General features: G+C 46.8%; 1 protein-coding gene across 3 annotated transcripts in view; it reads left to right on the forward strand.

Moving 5' to 3' along the window:
• Positions 1-16,645, forward strand: part of DHODH (dihydroorotate dehydrogenase (quinone)) — a 212,406-nt gene that overhangs the window by 87,871 nt on the left and 107,890 nt on the right. For all 3 annotated transcript variants that reach the window (XM_085637375.1, XM_085637377.1, XM_085637376.1), the window contains one exon: positions 6,726-6,879. In XM_085637375.1, coding sequence (XP_085493501.1) covers positions 6,726-6,879 — 154 coding nt within the window. The remainder of the gene's footprint in view (positions 1-6,725; positions 6,880-16,645) is intronic.

Raw genomic sequence — 16,645 nt, forward strand, 5'->3', positions numbered from 1 at the left:
CCCAGCATACCTTATGTTTCTAAAACCCGCTCTCTGAATTAAACATAAATATGCATGTACATATTGTATACAACAGACAAAACCAATCTAATTTAACATCAGTGCGTTGTTCGTTGCTGTACGCAAATGCTCTAAAAATGTTCTGTAATGAAAAATCCACATCATTTACGACAATACCCCTGTTATTCAAAAGAACACGATGTAAATTGCCAAGTGTGGATCAAGCTTCATAAATCTGTTCATCATCTTCTCAATGTCAATGGTGGGTGCAAACCGTAATTAGGGTGAAGATTCATGGTTAATGGTTATATGAACGGGATGCACACCGTGTTTAGTCCTGATTGCTATATTCTCATTAGTCCTCCAAAAGTGCGTGCGTGAACTGGCATAGTGCCTCACCCTGGTGACACTGACAACATCAACACTTAAATGGGGTGTCCTTAACACCCCAAGCCAGGCGCACTGCGTGATTCGTTAATTCGTTACTTGATGCTACTGCATTTGTCCAACCCATTCTGTGTCACTTATGCCGATCTCTGCCGCATGTGCAAAAATGTCTGCTTTGGTACGTAACCTGAGTCTGCTCCTCAAGCAGTGTAGCACGTCATTGGCCGCCTAGTATGCTGCTCAAAGGGAGAGGTGGTGCTGAATCGTGGTGTTTCTCTCCACTCACCAGTAGCAGTTACTCTTGATCCTGCTGCGCCGCCTTGAGCAATCACAGTCCGGCAGGGGAGCGGCGTGGCTGAGCGGATGGCATGCCGCATTGAAGAGAAAGAGATAAGTGGAGACCTATTGAAGTGATTATTATCTAGATGCTGATTGTAGTACAAAAAAGATCTTGAGGGATATTCTAGTCTCACAGTGTTTTCCAACACCAGGAAGCAGTTAAATTAAATGACTGCTTTGCCCAATGGTGAGTTAAGTATTCTCGCCATTTGAGAAGTAACTGGGAAGGGCAGTGAAATCAAATAAAACAAGACTGAACGTCACTTTCAACATGCTGTGCCGTCTGCGTAGCACACCATTGCATAACGAGTTCCTCACCAGCATGCCCCTCACCAAAAAAGTAGACAGTCGAAGTGGAAACAACGAAACTAAGAACGGATTTGCAAAAGTATGTTTGCTCTCAAGTATGTTTTCTCTTAAGTTGAATGTAACCATACAAATTAATAAATGTGTACGATTCCCTGTCTCATCGTTCAAGTTGAAGCTGCAATCTGGTGTCTTACTAGGATAGGATCTTTGATTTTTCTTTAAGTGCCCAAAATCGGGAGATGTAGTATAAGCTACTGCTTGGCTAATATGTCCCAATGGTTAAGTTACATGCAGTAGTCCTGGTCTCCTCAGCAAGTTGTTTTCGTGGTAGCCTCACTCATGATCACAAGCAATGAGTCTGCTTGCATTATCATGTGCGGAAACTCAAATTTTGAAATTTACTCGAATTATCCACAAAGCAATTCAGAAACATATACCAGTAGCACCATAAATTGTGATCTATTATGAATGCCATTGTTAGAAATAGAGCTTCCTACTACATTTAATTGATGCAATGCTTTCTTCTACGTAGGAAAGCTACCAGAGTCCTGAAACGTCTACCTCGCAACAGTGGAAAAGCATGCTAGTAGACATATGCACTCTGGAAAAGGAAGGTTCCAAAAGACTGGGTCCATAGGCAATAGATGAACGACTGGGAAGTGCATGATTCTTTTATTTGAGTCCTTGGAGTCTAACTTGTAGAGCCCAATGCTGAAGAGTGAGAGGTTAAAACAAGGTTGCCTGGGGGAATTTGGCGTACATCCCTGTTTTCCAGTGATTAGTAGAAAGAATATAGTCTCAATAGGAAGTGTGTATCTGTTAATTCAGCAAGCAAGTTTAAATTAGTAGAGCCAGCACCTGCCATACTTCTAATAGTGTTTATCGGGCTCACAGCCCTGGGTAAATGCTGCTGTCTCTGGCCACTGTTAATAGGGACCCTCCCCACCCCCTAAACCTTGGTGAAGAGACCGGTTCCTTGGTTATTTGTTGGTAGTGTAACCGGTTGGAAAGCAGGAACTTGTCGGTAGTCCTCTGCAGCTGGTAACTGAAAGAGTTTTTCTTTAGTCTCTGTTAGCTCAGCACAATGTTTGCCACCAACTGCAGCATCTCTTTTAATCTCCAGGCAGTTTCTTCGTTCTGAATACTTCTTTTTGCCACCTTAGGACTCCTAGAGCACATTGTACCCTTTCCCCACACTCCAAGTAGCTAGGAACGGTTAGGCTACATCCCCAAACTCACCTTCTTCCACATTTACTGTTTGGCATTAGGGAAGGGCATGCATAATAAAAGGCCACATTTGTTCTGACACGAGAAGGACGGTCACCCAGGCCCTTGTCAGCAGCAGACTGGACTATGGAAACGCCCTCTATGCAGGAGCCTCGGCCAAACTCCTGAAATGGCTCCAACGCATCCAGAACGCCTCCGCACGCCTGATCCTCGACATCCCTCGCCGCAGCCACATCACACCCCACCTTAGAGACCTGCACTGGCTCCCTGTCAACAAGAGGATGGCTGTTATTTAGCAACTCCTGACATTGCCTCCGGGTATATACCACCCACCGTACCTCACTACATGCCAGTACCCTTCACTTAAACAATGCTTGTTGGTTGTATAAGATAGCTGAAGCCAAAATTCTGGCTTCCCTGCTTAGCATATTGAGGATGCTTCCCTTCTGATTTCGTGGGACTGTCACCTAACGTGTTGAACATTCCTCAAATGTCTCGCTTCTAAGAATAGTGAGCTCAGCCGCAAATGGGACCAACCCACTAATCAGCTTCCGCAACAGCCAGGCAGGTCACCTGCCCATGGTCCAGGAGCGGAAAGCGGGAGCCCTTTGGAAAAGGAATAGTGGCACGCAATCCCCGCGTTGGAGACAATATTGCCCTCATTGAACTGCGAGAGACGTGCATGCGGAGACAACATAACTATCCTTTGCCAACAGAGAGCCAGTCCGTAACTTTGGTCTATAATGGGCAAAGGAAGAACCAAGATAATATCACTGATCAAGTCTGTGATGTCATTAACGCACTCTTCCCCCTGTGCTTTGTATGATATTGGCCCACCTTGGTGTGACCAGAGCCCCGGGAAGTGTACTTGGGTTCTAGGCCGATAATGCACCGGACGTTCAGAGAGAAAGAAGAAACCATGATTGCCGATCCTCTGCCAAAACCGACAACCCTTTTACCCTTAGTCAACGGTAGCACATAACTCAATAAGACATTGCTAAGGGCCACATGCATAACTCCTGGTGGCCAAAGGACCTTGTTGGCCAAGCAGCGAAATCATCACTAAATGCTATAATACGGCGCACGCCACCCAGGTGCCGGCAGGACACCGAGGTTTACAACGAACAACCCGATTCTAAAGGAAAGGCCCCCAACCCCCTGCGCAAGTCACTCACCAAGGCACCTTCATCAAATAGCAAGCGCAAGTGGGACCATTACACTAAGCAACACCACCTATCAACGGAAATCAACCATACCCTACTGTAAACCGGTGGTGTGTGTGGACCCAGCCACCAGACGAAACCAAGGCAGCAGTTTACCTGGGGCATTGGGGACGCAGCCGATACTAGACAACCTGTCCCTTCTATCTGAAGCTCGATACCATTAACCGCATGCCAGGTGACTTAAAGAAGGCATAACACTGTAACAGCTCCCCGCGCTGCAAAGGCTCTTGCTATACAAGGAAACCACAAGTAAGGTGCTTTCTTTACCTGCCTACGCATAATCTGCGTTCATGTGACCTTGACTGGTGAAGAGCTATCCTTGAACCTAACAGGAAATGAAAACTCTGAAACTGCAGCCATGAAAGCTAATTAACTGAAGCCAGTGACCGAGGTAACACCTCAGGAGTTTATACTCGCAAGCTGGAGTCATGGGACACGACACGTCTGGATACCAGAGCCTGTCCAAATGATCCCTTAATATCCTTCTTGAATGCTTTAAACCTATGCTGCATAAGGCTGCTTAGACCACCTTTGCAATTGCCCACCTTGGGAATGGTCCCTAGCTTGTATGTTAGCCACCCACCGGTTAGCCAACTCCATGTGTTTGCAAAGAACACAGTCCCTATCAAGTTGGTGCCAACCAAGAACTAGTTCCTTTTTGATCCTCTCAAACGGTGGGTGCAAAACTAACAGCAATGGTCGCACTACCGACCCACAGCACTCCAGTAACCGACCCCGGTATGCCTACCTGCACAGCTTCATCATACGCTGCCTTCGCCTGTTCCCCACTTACAAAGTCACTAAAAGGGGGTTCTAGTGATCAGAGCCGAACCTCTCATCTGCTAAGAGGTGGAGTGGCCTACTATTATGGTAATAATAGCTGCTGCTGTGGTACCGTGTTGAACACAAGTCACCGTGTGGGCATAAAAAGCTGGACTGTATCAAATACAATGCTGTTCCAAACAGGAGACCCCAGATAAGTTTCTACCAAGGGCAGCTGCTACTACCGCATGTGCTGTTGTGCACGAGCCGTTTTAGCGCGCCATAGGCCCCCACGCATCCTGAAGAAGGCGGTGCAATGCCCACAGGGAGGAGGTGTTAATCAACCAATGTGCCCCCCGGCAACCCCAGGCACGTCTGTTTCCCCAGCCGCCCATAACATCTGCTGTGATACGATAACTAAACATCAAAAGCCCCTCGGAAGCAGTTACCGCAACTTTCTCTCCTCCGTAACGAGGGTAAAGGGTATGGCTAACCCGTGCAAGCAAAATTCTTTGCATGGCAGTGGTGTCGCACACCAAGTGATGCTGTTTCCACCCTTGCATTCCAGTTATATTGATAAAGCCAGAGCATCAACCTGCACCTGTCAGGCTTCATGGCTTTGTCACAGGTTGTTGGTCGCCTGGGGAAAATACGCAGCACTGGGCATGTGTCTGATATTGAAGAGCTTTCACTTAATGCCGCTGACGCCAAAATATTTCCCGACCTTACTGAAGGAAATACCATTGCCTACACTTTAGACTGAGCAAACAGTGACATTGCAAGACCAGGGATTGAATGCCTAACCTTCAGAGTAAGAGAGTAAGACCTTAACCATTAGGCCAGGGTGACTCTTTAAAAAGTACTCGTAGTCCTTGTGAACTGCCACTGTACTACCAAATTGCTGCACCTGGTATTCCCAGACCATCACCATCCAAGTACTAACCAGGCCTGACCCTGCCTAGCTTCCGAGGTCGGACACCTTCAGGGTGGTAAGGCTTAACTATCCTAGCTTAACTAGTAGCAGGTTAACCAGGACTGTGTATAACAAACCCCCACAGCGATTACACCAAAGGCTGACCGCAAACCATGCCACCCCCTGCCCTTAGGCCCATTTTGCACCAGGACAGGTGGGCATTTAGTATGTGAAGGAGGGGTGGAGCACCCCCAGGTCTTTCCCACCCCTGAGGTGAGCTGCCTGATGTGCCCCACTCTAGGAAAATTCCACAATCTTGATGATGACAGAATTTAGGAAACTGGGCCAGGGTTATACCCACTTCCCACAGGAAGTGGTCATATATGGGGCGTATTTACCCCAAGAGTAGGTAGCCTATTGGCTAATACTCTCCACTCCCCTAATATCCTTAAACTTAGTATTTAGGGGGCTGCCTGAATCCAGGACTGGAGATTCCACTGACTTAAAAAGAAGAAACTACGCAAGATAGAGCACCTTGGAGCCCCTGTGCACTCTCAAGGGATACCAGAACTCTTTACACAGCATAGCTCTTTTTGATATACTATATAAAGAGCCAGCCTCCCACACCTCCTATCTGAACTTTCTAAATGTTCTCTACCGCTTATAGTTCAACAATATACGCTCATGCATTGAGCAATTTTAGCACAAATGTTTTTATTATTTTTGGGTACATTTTGTCACATGCTTGTGTCCTGCATGGTACTCTGACGCACATCCTGCTCATTGTCAAAGAAGGAAAGGCACAGTAAAAGGAGGTAGAAATTATGCACAGCCATTTTCAACAATGCACCCACTCCCTAACCCAAATTCCATAAAAAAATATGTTTATATGCTATCTAGACCAGGTGGAAACTAAAATGCTTATAGTTCATATAAAGATCCTTATATGCTTTAAGTAATTGGGCTGACATAACTCCCACAGCCAAGTTTCAATAACAGCAGGTCTCAATTGTGTACAGGACATTTTGTGAGTTGAAGAAAGCAAACAAACTTTATTGGACTGTATGTAAGAAATAAATCTTTTAGAGAACGTTTGGGATAACACCATGTCTCGAATGCCCAGAAGTGGGAGCATTGTGTAGCAACACTTCAAGCACAGACCCCTCCTGCCGCATGCAATGCAAACTAGGGCTGGTCATTTGCTGTCTTTCTGTATCTAGAGAATGAACCACAATTAGAGGGCATGTCCAACTCACTTGCCTTTGCTGTTGTGTATGAATGATTAGTTGCTAACCATGCCTGATCAAAAAGATCCTGTTTAGAGCTCTTGCTTGAACTATCTAACCTAGTTTCTATTTTGCGCAGGATTTGCTATTCAAATTTTGTGTTTCCTTATGTACCAAACTGTGGATTGCACTCCTGTTCTCCAAACTACCCTTGTGCTGCACAGCAAGCCTGCATTTGATGTGCATTTGGCACTGAATGAATGGTTTAGATTTTCTACATGCATATTCATATGTGCTTGCCAATGCAGACTTAATCCAATTCCTGTCTCTCTTCCTCAGTTAGGCATTGACGGCATGGTTATCACGAACACGACCATCAGTCGGCCACCAAGCCTACAGAGTGCCCATCGGGAAGAGATTGGAGGACTCAGTGGGGTCCCGCTCCGGAACATGGCTACTCAGACAGTCCGGGAGATGTACTCACTCACCAAAGGTAACTCGTTACTCAGAATAGCTACAAGCTCAGACAAGCACCTGTTCAAATCTGCCAGTCAGTGATGCCTTACAGTATGGCATTGATATTACTCTTTGCTGTCTGTACTGTAAATAGCTAGATGATTTGTTATCCAGCATGGGATCATGTGTGCAACTTTTCTGATGGTTACTTCTAACTGCATCCTCTCTATTAGAATATTCCCAGGTGTCAGACTGTATCGAAAGGTTTAAACAGCATTTTGGTCATGCACAAGTAGGTGGCACTTTTCAACTCTGTGCAAACTTTGTTCCCCAGGAAGTCACGAATGGTGATGCATATAATAGCCACCCCTCTGTGCTGACATCAGTTACTTTCTTTCCACGTCTTCTTATGCAGATCTGGAACTCGCAACTTTTTCCCCGTTAGTTGACATTTTTCTTTGAAATCCTTTTTTCCATTGTGCAAGAAAACTGTCCCCCTCCTAAAACTACAGGGTTTAAGTCCTATAGACTGACGCAAACCGATGTCTATAACAGATACCCATGAGGTCTGCATCTGGTGTGTGGGTTCCAAGTCCTGCAAAGTGCACCCCCTTAAGAAGCTGAAGGCAGTCAGGGAACGCAAACTGTACGTTGCCAAAAACTGAAAGAAACCTCGGCAGTCCTACTCAAAGTTGAGGATGCAGGCCCATGTCTGCTCCGGAAGGGCATTCCTGCATCAGATCATCCTCAAGATACAAGTCTTTTGGTAAGTCAAAATCAAAGCGGAAGCACAAGAAAACCAAGCATGTTTGCCCCAGTCCCACTACTCTAATCCTAAAAAATTAAAAGGACTTCTAGGTGCCTTACTCCAAGTCTCCTACCAAGGAGCTAGTTCCACAACTGATTCTTATGCACCCTGAGTTTCCGGGTCCATCCTACATTTCAATAGATTGGCTGTGTTGCAAATTTACGGCACCCTTCATGTTCCTTTTGGCATTCCTTTGGGTCCCAGGGATCCGCGTTCCCCCAGGCAGAATGCTGCAAGTGGGTATGCCCCCGGCGCAGTCTATGCCTCCCGAACTTGACTCTGGTTCCACTCAACACTGGAGCTAACTTCCATCTTGGCACTAAAATCTACACTAGTCCCTACAACATCGATGCTGTCACCAACACCACTGGAGCCAGCATGGGACTCTGTTCTTATAGCCCTCTCTGACTTTGTGTTTAATCCTTCTCGACCCGACCGAGTTCATGTCTTGATGCCATACAGATGTACCCGGCCAAGCTGTGCTCCAATAACTTTTCGGTTCAGACTCTGTAAGGGACAACCAGCTTTTCGGGTTGACAATGGTGATGGAGAGTATCCTCAAGAAAGAGTGTTGCAAAGGTAAGTACATTTTTCTTTTTGAATAATCAATGTCAACCAATGGTACCAGACAGCTTAAGAGTAGTTGTTTACCTTTGTACTGATTCAAATTCACCAACTATCCTCCCTGTTAGTTTGTGTTAGAACTTCCAAAAATCATTTGGCTAAGGAAGTGCATTCAAGTGAATTTTATGGCATGTGGTCAATTAAAAACCTTACAATATATGGTACAAAACACTCTCACATTAATTAAAAAGTACATGCAAAAAACATTGTACAAAAACAATAGAAGCAACAATACAATCCAAGTCTAAAATCAGTTATTTTAACAGTTAAAAAAATAAAATAACCAAGTTACAGCTTAGTTTAAAGTGATGACCATTTAAGCTCGGAATTAGGGCCTACCTGCATTTCCTTCTATGAAATTGATTGATTAAAACCTGGTCTTAACCATTTCCTACAACACTCCAGCAAAGCTGGGCATATACATACAATATGCTGCAATGTCTCTTCTTTAAAACCACAAAGTCTACATTTTGCATCAAACCAAATTGATTTCCAACTCTGAACAAAATGTTTTGTTGGTAAGTTACCCATTCTGAGTAAAAAAAGACTTCTGCTTTTAATTTAGAGAGAAATTAATTTTAAGATGTTGTTGAGAAGAAAACGAGATTTGTGAATTTAAAACAATCCAGTCTTGTGCTTTTTGGATTAAAGCTATCTTGTCAGATAATTGCGAGACTGATTTTTATACTCTTGTTCACCAAGCATTAAAAAAATGGCAGTTGAAATTGCTGTAGGCCACAACCTGTTAAAACTCAATTTAATCAATAAGGATTCTAAATATTTCCACCATGGATTATCAAGTCTGGAATGCCCAACTTCCTGCCATATGTGATAATTTAATGTACTTTCTGAAGCTTCCTTCATCCTTTTCAAGTGTTGATATGCACGCCTAATTGTTGCGACACAAGGCCAAACTCCAGGCATACCCTGGGCTGGTATTGTTGTCCTTGGTAGTCTGAACAGTTGTTAAATATATGAATGTGTATGGAATGCAATAATTTTGCATCTTTACCTCTACAAGTTTTGAGAACCGTAAATCAATGATGAAAGGAATTTGGTACTAATAACTTTAAAAATGGGATCTGGTGAGAAGCAGCTTACGTTTTTTTTGTAGGGTGATCAATGCAAAGAATAAGGATTTTAACTTCATCTTAATTCCTTGCATATAGGGCTTGAAGGTACCCCAACTGTCAAATATGATTCCTAAATATATTTTACAACTGTTTCCAGCTTCTCTTCCCGGTGACGAGTAGCTGGCTTATTAAATTAACTTGCAAAAGTCAAAACTTTGTGTTTTGTTTTTTTTTCTTTGTTTTTAAATTTTATTTTATTTTTGTTTTTTAAATATGCGGCAAAAGAGGTTATTCTCTGAAGTCCCACTTGGGGGTCTTACTTACAAGTACACTATTATCTGCTTATTGAAGATTTGAAAGTGGTTAAGAATTAAGTTGTGGCGGGTTAAAAGGGTGATCAGCAAGTGCACCAGTTAAATCATTAATGCACAAATTAAATAATAAGAGCGCCAAAATGCATCCCTGTTTAAGACCAAAGTCCCTCTTCATTTTCTTTGTTACTGTAGCTCCGTAGCCCAACGTTACAACACGCCATGTATCTACGTATAACATTTCAATTGCCCAAAGCAATGCTGGCAGGATGTTACAATCTTTAAGCTTTGACAACAGCCTTTGTATTGGGACCTTATGAAAGGATGTATTTAAGTTTGTAAAAGAGGCATGAAGGGCAGGTTTTTCACTGTGAAACTTTCCAGTTTGGATGGCTAAAGCAATCAAATTGTACCACACCCCTTTTGGAAACCCAGCTGGTTCATCCGGATAAAATTCGGCTGTTCTGACTAAGCATGTAAATGCTTCAGTAAGAGGGATGCTAACATTTTTGCTTCGGTCTGTCAAGGCAATTCGCCTGAAGTTCGCTGGATCTCCTACATAACTGGTCTTTAAAATTGGATGTAATACTGCAACTCTCCGAGAATCGGGTATATAATTTAAAAGAAGGCAGTGGTTATATAGTGAAGTCAGAGCTCTTCCCAAATGTTGGGTCTTCCTTAAAGAGGATGCAGGCAAGTCATTTGACCAGCAGCAACATCTTGTTTTGTTATCTTCATAACCATACAGACTTGGTTGTATGCATGATTGATCCAGTCTTTCTCTCGAGTATTTGAATTATTCACCCTTTTGATTCCAAATGCTATGGTCACAAGACTCCATACTTTTTAAAGATTTATTTGAGGTGCAATAAAAGGACAATAAGAACTACTTTTAATTTAGTGCAGCATGTTTCACCTCCCAAATAGTTTTTAATTTTTTTTTTATAGGAGGCTTTTAGGTCTGGAATTCGTCTAAGTTGGTCCAGCCTTCCTTGTAAGAAGAGTTTATTAAGTCTTATCTTAGCGTTCAGTTTCCTCTTTTGAAGGATCAATGATTTTGAGAACCACAGACTATTCGTTGCATAGGGTATTATATGTAGAGTACTGGTCTTATGTGAGTTACTAAACTTTGCCAATAGAGAATTTGTAAAATTAGACCAGGTCACAATATTAACTTGGTCTATTTGCGATCTTTTGCATTCTTTTTTAAAAGCATCCCCAGTGGGGAAAAAAATGAGTACAGTCTGATTTGTTCCGGAGTAGACCCTTGCCACCTTTATTTTTTTTATTAAAAGTGATTGATTCACCAATCCTCTGTATCTAATAGACATATCTAGCCAAAGATTCCTTACCTTTAAACTTCTAGGCTAGACTCTGCGTGATGACGTAGATGTCATATCCGCCGCTGCCGTGACGTCCGCGTTGTCCATATTATTAGGTGCAACAGTTGGGAAGGGGAAGAGATTATTATTTGTAACTTATAGAGCACCTGAATCACCCCCGCCACTCCAGTGTGCTGACGTCTGTTCTTTTCTTCAACCCCCCCCCTCCCCCCCCCCCCCCCCAGCCAGCGCTGATCTGTTGAAGAGAGCTACCTCCTGTCATTTTTTGACAGACTTTTTCGACTTTTGTCAACTCCTTTTGGCGTGATAGGATGTCCAGTAGAAAGATGTCGGGGTTCAAGCCATGCGGGTCCTGCCACCGCGACATGTCCGTAACGGACCCCCTACCTTGTGTGTCACTGGTGTATTGAGCTTAACCACGGCACAAAGTCGTGCTCAGATTGCCGGGCCTGGTGCTGAATACTTTGAGGGAGCGGTCCATAAAGCTGCTTGTGGCCTGGCAGGAGCAGCGGAGGTCTGTGGGAAGCTGGCTCTGTATATACTATAGCAAAGTGAGGTATAGTGTGCACAGAGTCCAGTGGAACCCCAATTGTAGGCTGAGGTAAAAGTAGGTAGCACCTTACTCTCCATTTGTGGTAGTGTGGTCGGGCAGTATGGCGGTATCGGAGCGTAGTGTTAAGCATTTGTTGTACACACTCAATGAGCAAATTATTTCACACACTCAGACTGAACTTCAAGCCAATTGGTTTTGTTTTGTTTAAGAATATTCTTTCAGTTATTTTATTTTTTAGAAACAAGCAAGCCTGGCACAGGTACGCAATAAATACTTTACAGTGGTAATGCAGTTTGTAAACCGTTTGAATTGCAATTGTATATGCACTTTGATTTGATTACAGTAGAGCTACTTGTAATGCAATGCTTTTGATTTACTGTACATATACTTTGCATTGGCTTTTTAGTAGAATGTCTTTACAGATTACTTTTCTTACACAATGCAGTATACCTGGATACTGCACTGGGACATTTCTTGTAAACAGGTAAGTAAAAGGGTTTTTGTTATTTAGTTACATTTTTAAAGGGTTTCTTAGATTTTCCAACTCTACCCTTAGAAACTTTTCACAGAAAAACAGTCAATGTTATCCTACGGAGAAAATAGAGTTATCGGTTCAAAGGTAAGTATTTGGTTGTGGGAGTTGGTATTCTGGGGCTAGACTCAAGGGTCCCCCAGGGTCAAGGATGCACTCTTGTTACACCCTCAGTGGCACTAGGGCAGCTGGGTGCACTTTGCTGAGGCCCAATGTTATTCAATAGGGGATAGAGGGCCTCCGGTTGGTGGCTGCTTACGAGCAGGCCACTGGGTTGTGGTAGCAAAGCTCCTGGACTTAAGCGCAGGGCAAATGGGGGTACAAGCCAGCACAAAAGGTGCACTCTCAGTGGCACTGGGGCGGCCGGTTGCAGAGTGCTGTTTTGGCGGGCGCCCTGTAGCTTTCAATGGGGAGTCTCCGGTTTGCAAACACACTGCAGGCTAGGGGACGGAGGTCTTCTGGGTGCGACCACCACTTGGAGAGGTATGTTAGGGGTTGGTTAGGGACAGTCGGTTGGGCCACCCAAGGCCGTGGGACGTTGGGTGCAGGGGTGCCTTTTAGTATCGGAACTTCTTACCAGCTCCTGGTCGCAGTTGGGGGAACCTTACCATTTGAGGCTGCAGGCGTCGACTGGAGGCTTGAGGCAGGTCAGGGGCCAACAGATCTAGGGTCAGGATCGCCAGGGAGACCTCCTCGTGGTGTTGGGCCACTGGAACTCGGGCTGTGGGCTTTGGGTGCAAAGTGGTGCAGACTCGCAAATGGTGGGGACTGGCCGGTAGGGCCAGGGCCAAGTCAGTGGGTGTCCTACTCTTGATAGCTTTGGCATGGCTGTTCGGTCCTCCTTCTTTTCTTCTTCTGGTTTCTTGTCTGAGGAGGCAAGGTTCGGGGAGCCCCCTAAATACTAGATTTAGGGACGTTACAGGTTAGTAAAGGTTGGTACCAATGGGTCCCTTCCTTGCGGTGGGTGCACCTCCTGTTATGCCACCCTTCAGTGGGAGGGGGTGCATATGCCTCACTCTGGTTGGCTGGGTCCTCCCATTTTATTGTTTTTTTTAAACAGACTTTTATTAATTTTCATGAAAATACACATTCAACCCCACAGCCCACTGACTGGGCAACAGCGAAAGCCAGGAGGAAATAACACAGACATCCCGCCAATCTCAATATAGACCCACATCCAATGTCCCATAAGGTGTCCACGATACCCTGCAGTCCGTCTTACATGGTCGATCCAGTTCAATGATGTGGAGCAAGAAGATCCCCCCCCCCCCCCTCCTGCTCAAAAACTTCCCCAACAGAGCCCCCCCCAACCACCCCTCCCAAGCACATCATCAGCCACTAAGTTGTGCAAGAGAGCAGATACGACTCTCATACCACCTATCATACTCCCCATCCCACAGGACGCAGTAGTGAGTGGATCAGGAACATCGGGGGAAGTTGCCTAACATGGTCCCATTGGCCTCCTCCCCGCCCTGTACTCCCACCTGGGGGAAGGGTTTCTCAAGGGCCCCCTGCCATGTCCCCCTCCTCAAGGGCCTCCTCGTCGTCTACAGGGGGATGCTTGAGCAGCTCCAGGAATGCCACCCATGCTCGTGCCATTGCCTGTGATTTCTCGCTGCCACTACGCCGCGCCAACCGCAGTCTGTAGTTCCCTTCGCTCTCTGCCCATTTCTCCCTATTCCATCGCAGTAGACTAGGGCCCTGCCTCGCCTTCCAGTGGGAAGTAAGTTCTCGTTTAGCCAAGATCAACCCCAGATCTATAAACCGGCTGGTGACCTTAGTCTTGGTAGTGTGTGGGAACCAATGCAACAAGTAGAGTCCGGGCGACACCGTTAGCTCCCTCTCTGTCAGTCAGCAGGGCAGTCATCCCCTCCCGCCAGAAGTCTCCCACCCGCGGGCAGTCCCCAGAGCATGTGGAGGAAATTCGCCCCACCCTGGTCACAGTGGGGGCAATTGCCCGACCCCCCCCAAAGTACTCAGCGATTTTACTAGGGGTGAGTTAGGCCCTATGGAAGATATACAATTGGATGAGCTGGAAGCACGCGTTTCGAGAACATTTCCACGGCCGCTCCACGTTCGCCTCCCAAGGCTTCTCTGCAATGGGTTCTCCCAGGTCCGCCTCCCACTTGAGACACAGCGCCGTCAGTGGTTGGCGCATGTCGCTAGTGATCTGTCGATAAAGGCAGGTCACCGCTTTAAAAGTACCCGCCGCCATCACTACATATTGGCAAGCGAGAGACTTATCCGGTTCCACCAGTCCCTTTCACCAGTGCTTCCTTATGGCCGCACTCAGGGCAGCATGCAAGAGAAAATCCCCCCCGCGGGAGATCATGGCGCTCACGGAGGTCATGAAAGGGGAGAAGACTACCGTCCTCATAGAGATCACCTATGGCCGTGACTCCTGCCTCCTCCCAGGCCAACAACTGATTCCAGTCTCCCCCATGAGGCAACACCTTGCACATCCGCAGCGGGATCTCAGGAGCATAAGGCGTCCCCACATGCGTCGTCCTGGCCAGACGTGCCCAGCCTTGTCTAATCGTCCCCAAATCCAGCGGTAGTGAGTCGCCTCTCAGCGGGACTCGTAGCAGCACACAGGACAGGAGGTGCCAACTCGGATCCGACCCATCCTGGTCCTCCGGACGCCTAATGTGACCTGCCACCCACTTTGTAAACCATTGAAGCTGCGCGGCATGATAGTAGGCCTCCAAGTCTGGCAACGCAAGGCCCCCCTCTGCCCTGGGCCTCTACAGGGTGTTTAACGCCACCCTCCGTCTCCCAGTTCCCCAAAGAAACCCCGTAATCAAGGTGTTCAGCTGTGTGAAGAGTCTACTCGGAATCCAGACGGGGAGGGTCCAAAATAATAGAGAAACCTAGGCAAGATGATCATCTTCACCAAGGCAACCCTACCGGCCACCGATAGCGGGAGGGTCCCCCAGAAATCGAAACAGGATTTCGCTCCGCACACTGCCCGCCCCACATTGCCCTCCAGAAGATCAGCGGGATCATGATAAATCTGAGTCCCCAAGTATGGCAAACATCGGCACTCCCACGGGACATCCCCTGCCTCGATTGATCCATCTCGCCCGGCCTGGTGGGGAACAGACATGACTTGGTCCAATTCACCTTAAGGCCCGCCACCCTCCCCAAGGTCCAGCAAGTCTCGTGCTCCTCGTAGGGCATCCCCAGCGTCCGTCAGGAACATGAGGAGATCGTCTGCATACAATGCTATGTGCTGCACTCTTCCCTCCACTAAGAGCCCTGGGAAAAACAGCCCTGACCTGGCGTGAGCAGCCATGGGCTCCATTGCCAGGGCAAATAATAAAGGGGATAACGGGCATTCCTGCCTCGTTCCCCGAGTGACCATGCAGGCATCAGATATCAAGCCCCCGTCCTTACCAGTGCAGTAGAAGCACTGTAGAGCAGCGCCGTCCACTGTACAAAGCTTTCCCCCAGTCCGAACTCTCGCAGTACATTAAAAAGGTAGGGCCACTCCAGACTATCGAATGCTTTTTCGATATCGACCGTGAAAATGCAGGCTTCCTCCTTGTCATAGGAGTTGGACCCCAAAATTCGCAGGAGTCTGCGTACATTCATCGCAGTGTTGCGGGAGGGAATAAACCCGGCTTGGTCCGTATGGATCAATGTCGTCATATATGGCATCAAACGACTGGCCAAGATGCGGCTTAAGATCTTGTAATCAAGATTGAGCATCGCTAAGGGTCTGTACGAGGAACGATCCCAAGCAGGTTTGCCCTGCTTGAGAAGGGGGACTATGAGGGCCTCACGCGTGGAGGTAGTGAGGGCACCCTCTCGACGCGCCGTGTTAGAGTGCCACCAGATAGGGAGCTAGAACATCCGTGTAAGCTGCATAAAATTCAACAGGGAGCCCGTTGGTCCCCCGGCGTTTTGTTCCTGGCCATGTGCTTTATGGCGCTGCGTACCTCTCTGACTTCAATATCCCGGCCCAGAGCCTCGGCGTCGTCGGTCTCAAGCTGTGGCAACTCCGCCTTAGGCAAAAATTCCTCATCGCCTGGGACCCAACCTGCTCCGGTATAACTCAGCGTAATACTGCAAGAAACAATCATTAATGCGCTTTTGGGTGTGAAATACCTCATCCCTTGCCCCCTCAGCTCCATTATCAGGGTTCCCCTGCGCGCCAGATTTGCCAGCCAAGCTAGCAATGCCCCTCCACATGCGCCTTATCTGTGTAGGCCTTGAAGTCAAAGCAACGCAGTCTCTCAATTTGGACTGCAAGATCCTCGCGTGCCTCAAGTAACCCTGCGTGCCTGTCCAGGCGTTCCGGGCGCTCCCTCTCTGCCACGCGTAACTGCTGTTCTGCCTTCTGGACGTCATGCAGCAACACTCTGTGTGCTCCCACTACCTCGCCTATACAGCGCCCCCGAACTACTGACTTAAACGCATCCCATTCAACCACCCGAGACGATGCCGTGCTGGTGTTAAGTTGACAATATTCATCAATGGCCGACCCAATAGTAGCCTGAACACTGGATCCTCTAACGTGTTGGGACGAAGTCGCCACGTGGGGATGGTGGGGCAAT

The sequence above is a fragment of the Triturus cristatus genome, chromosome 12, assembly GCF_964204655.1.
Source record: "Triturus cristatus chromosome 12, aTriCri1.1, whole genome shotgun sequence".
NCBI lineage: Eukaryota > Metazoa > Chordata > Amphibia > Caudata > Salamandridae > Triturus > Triturus cristatus.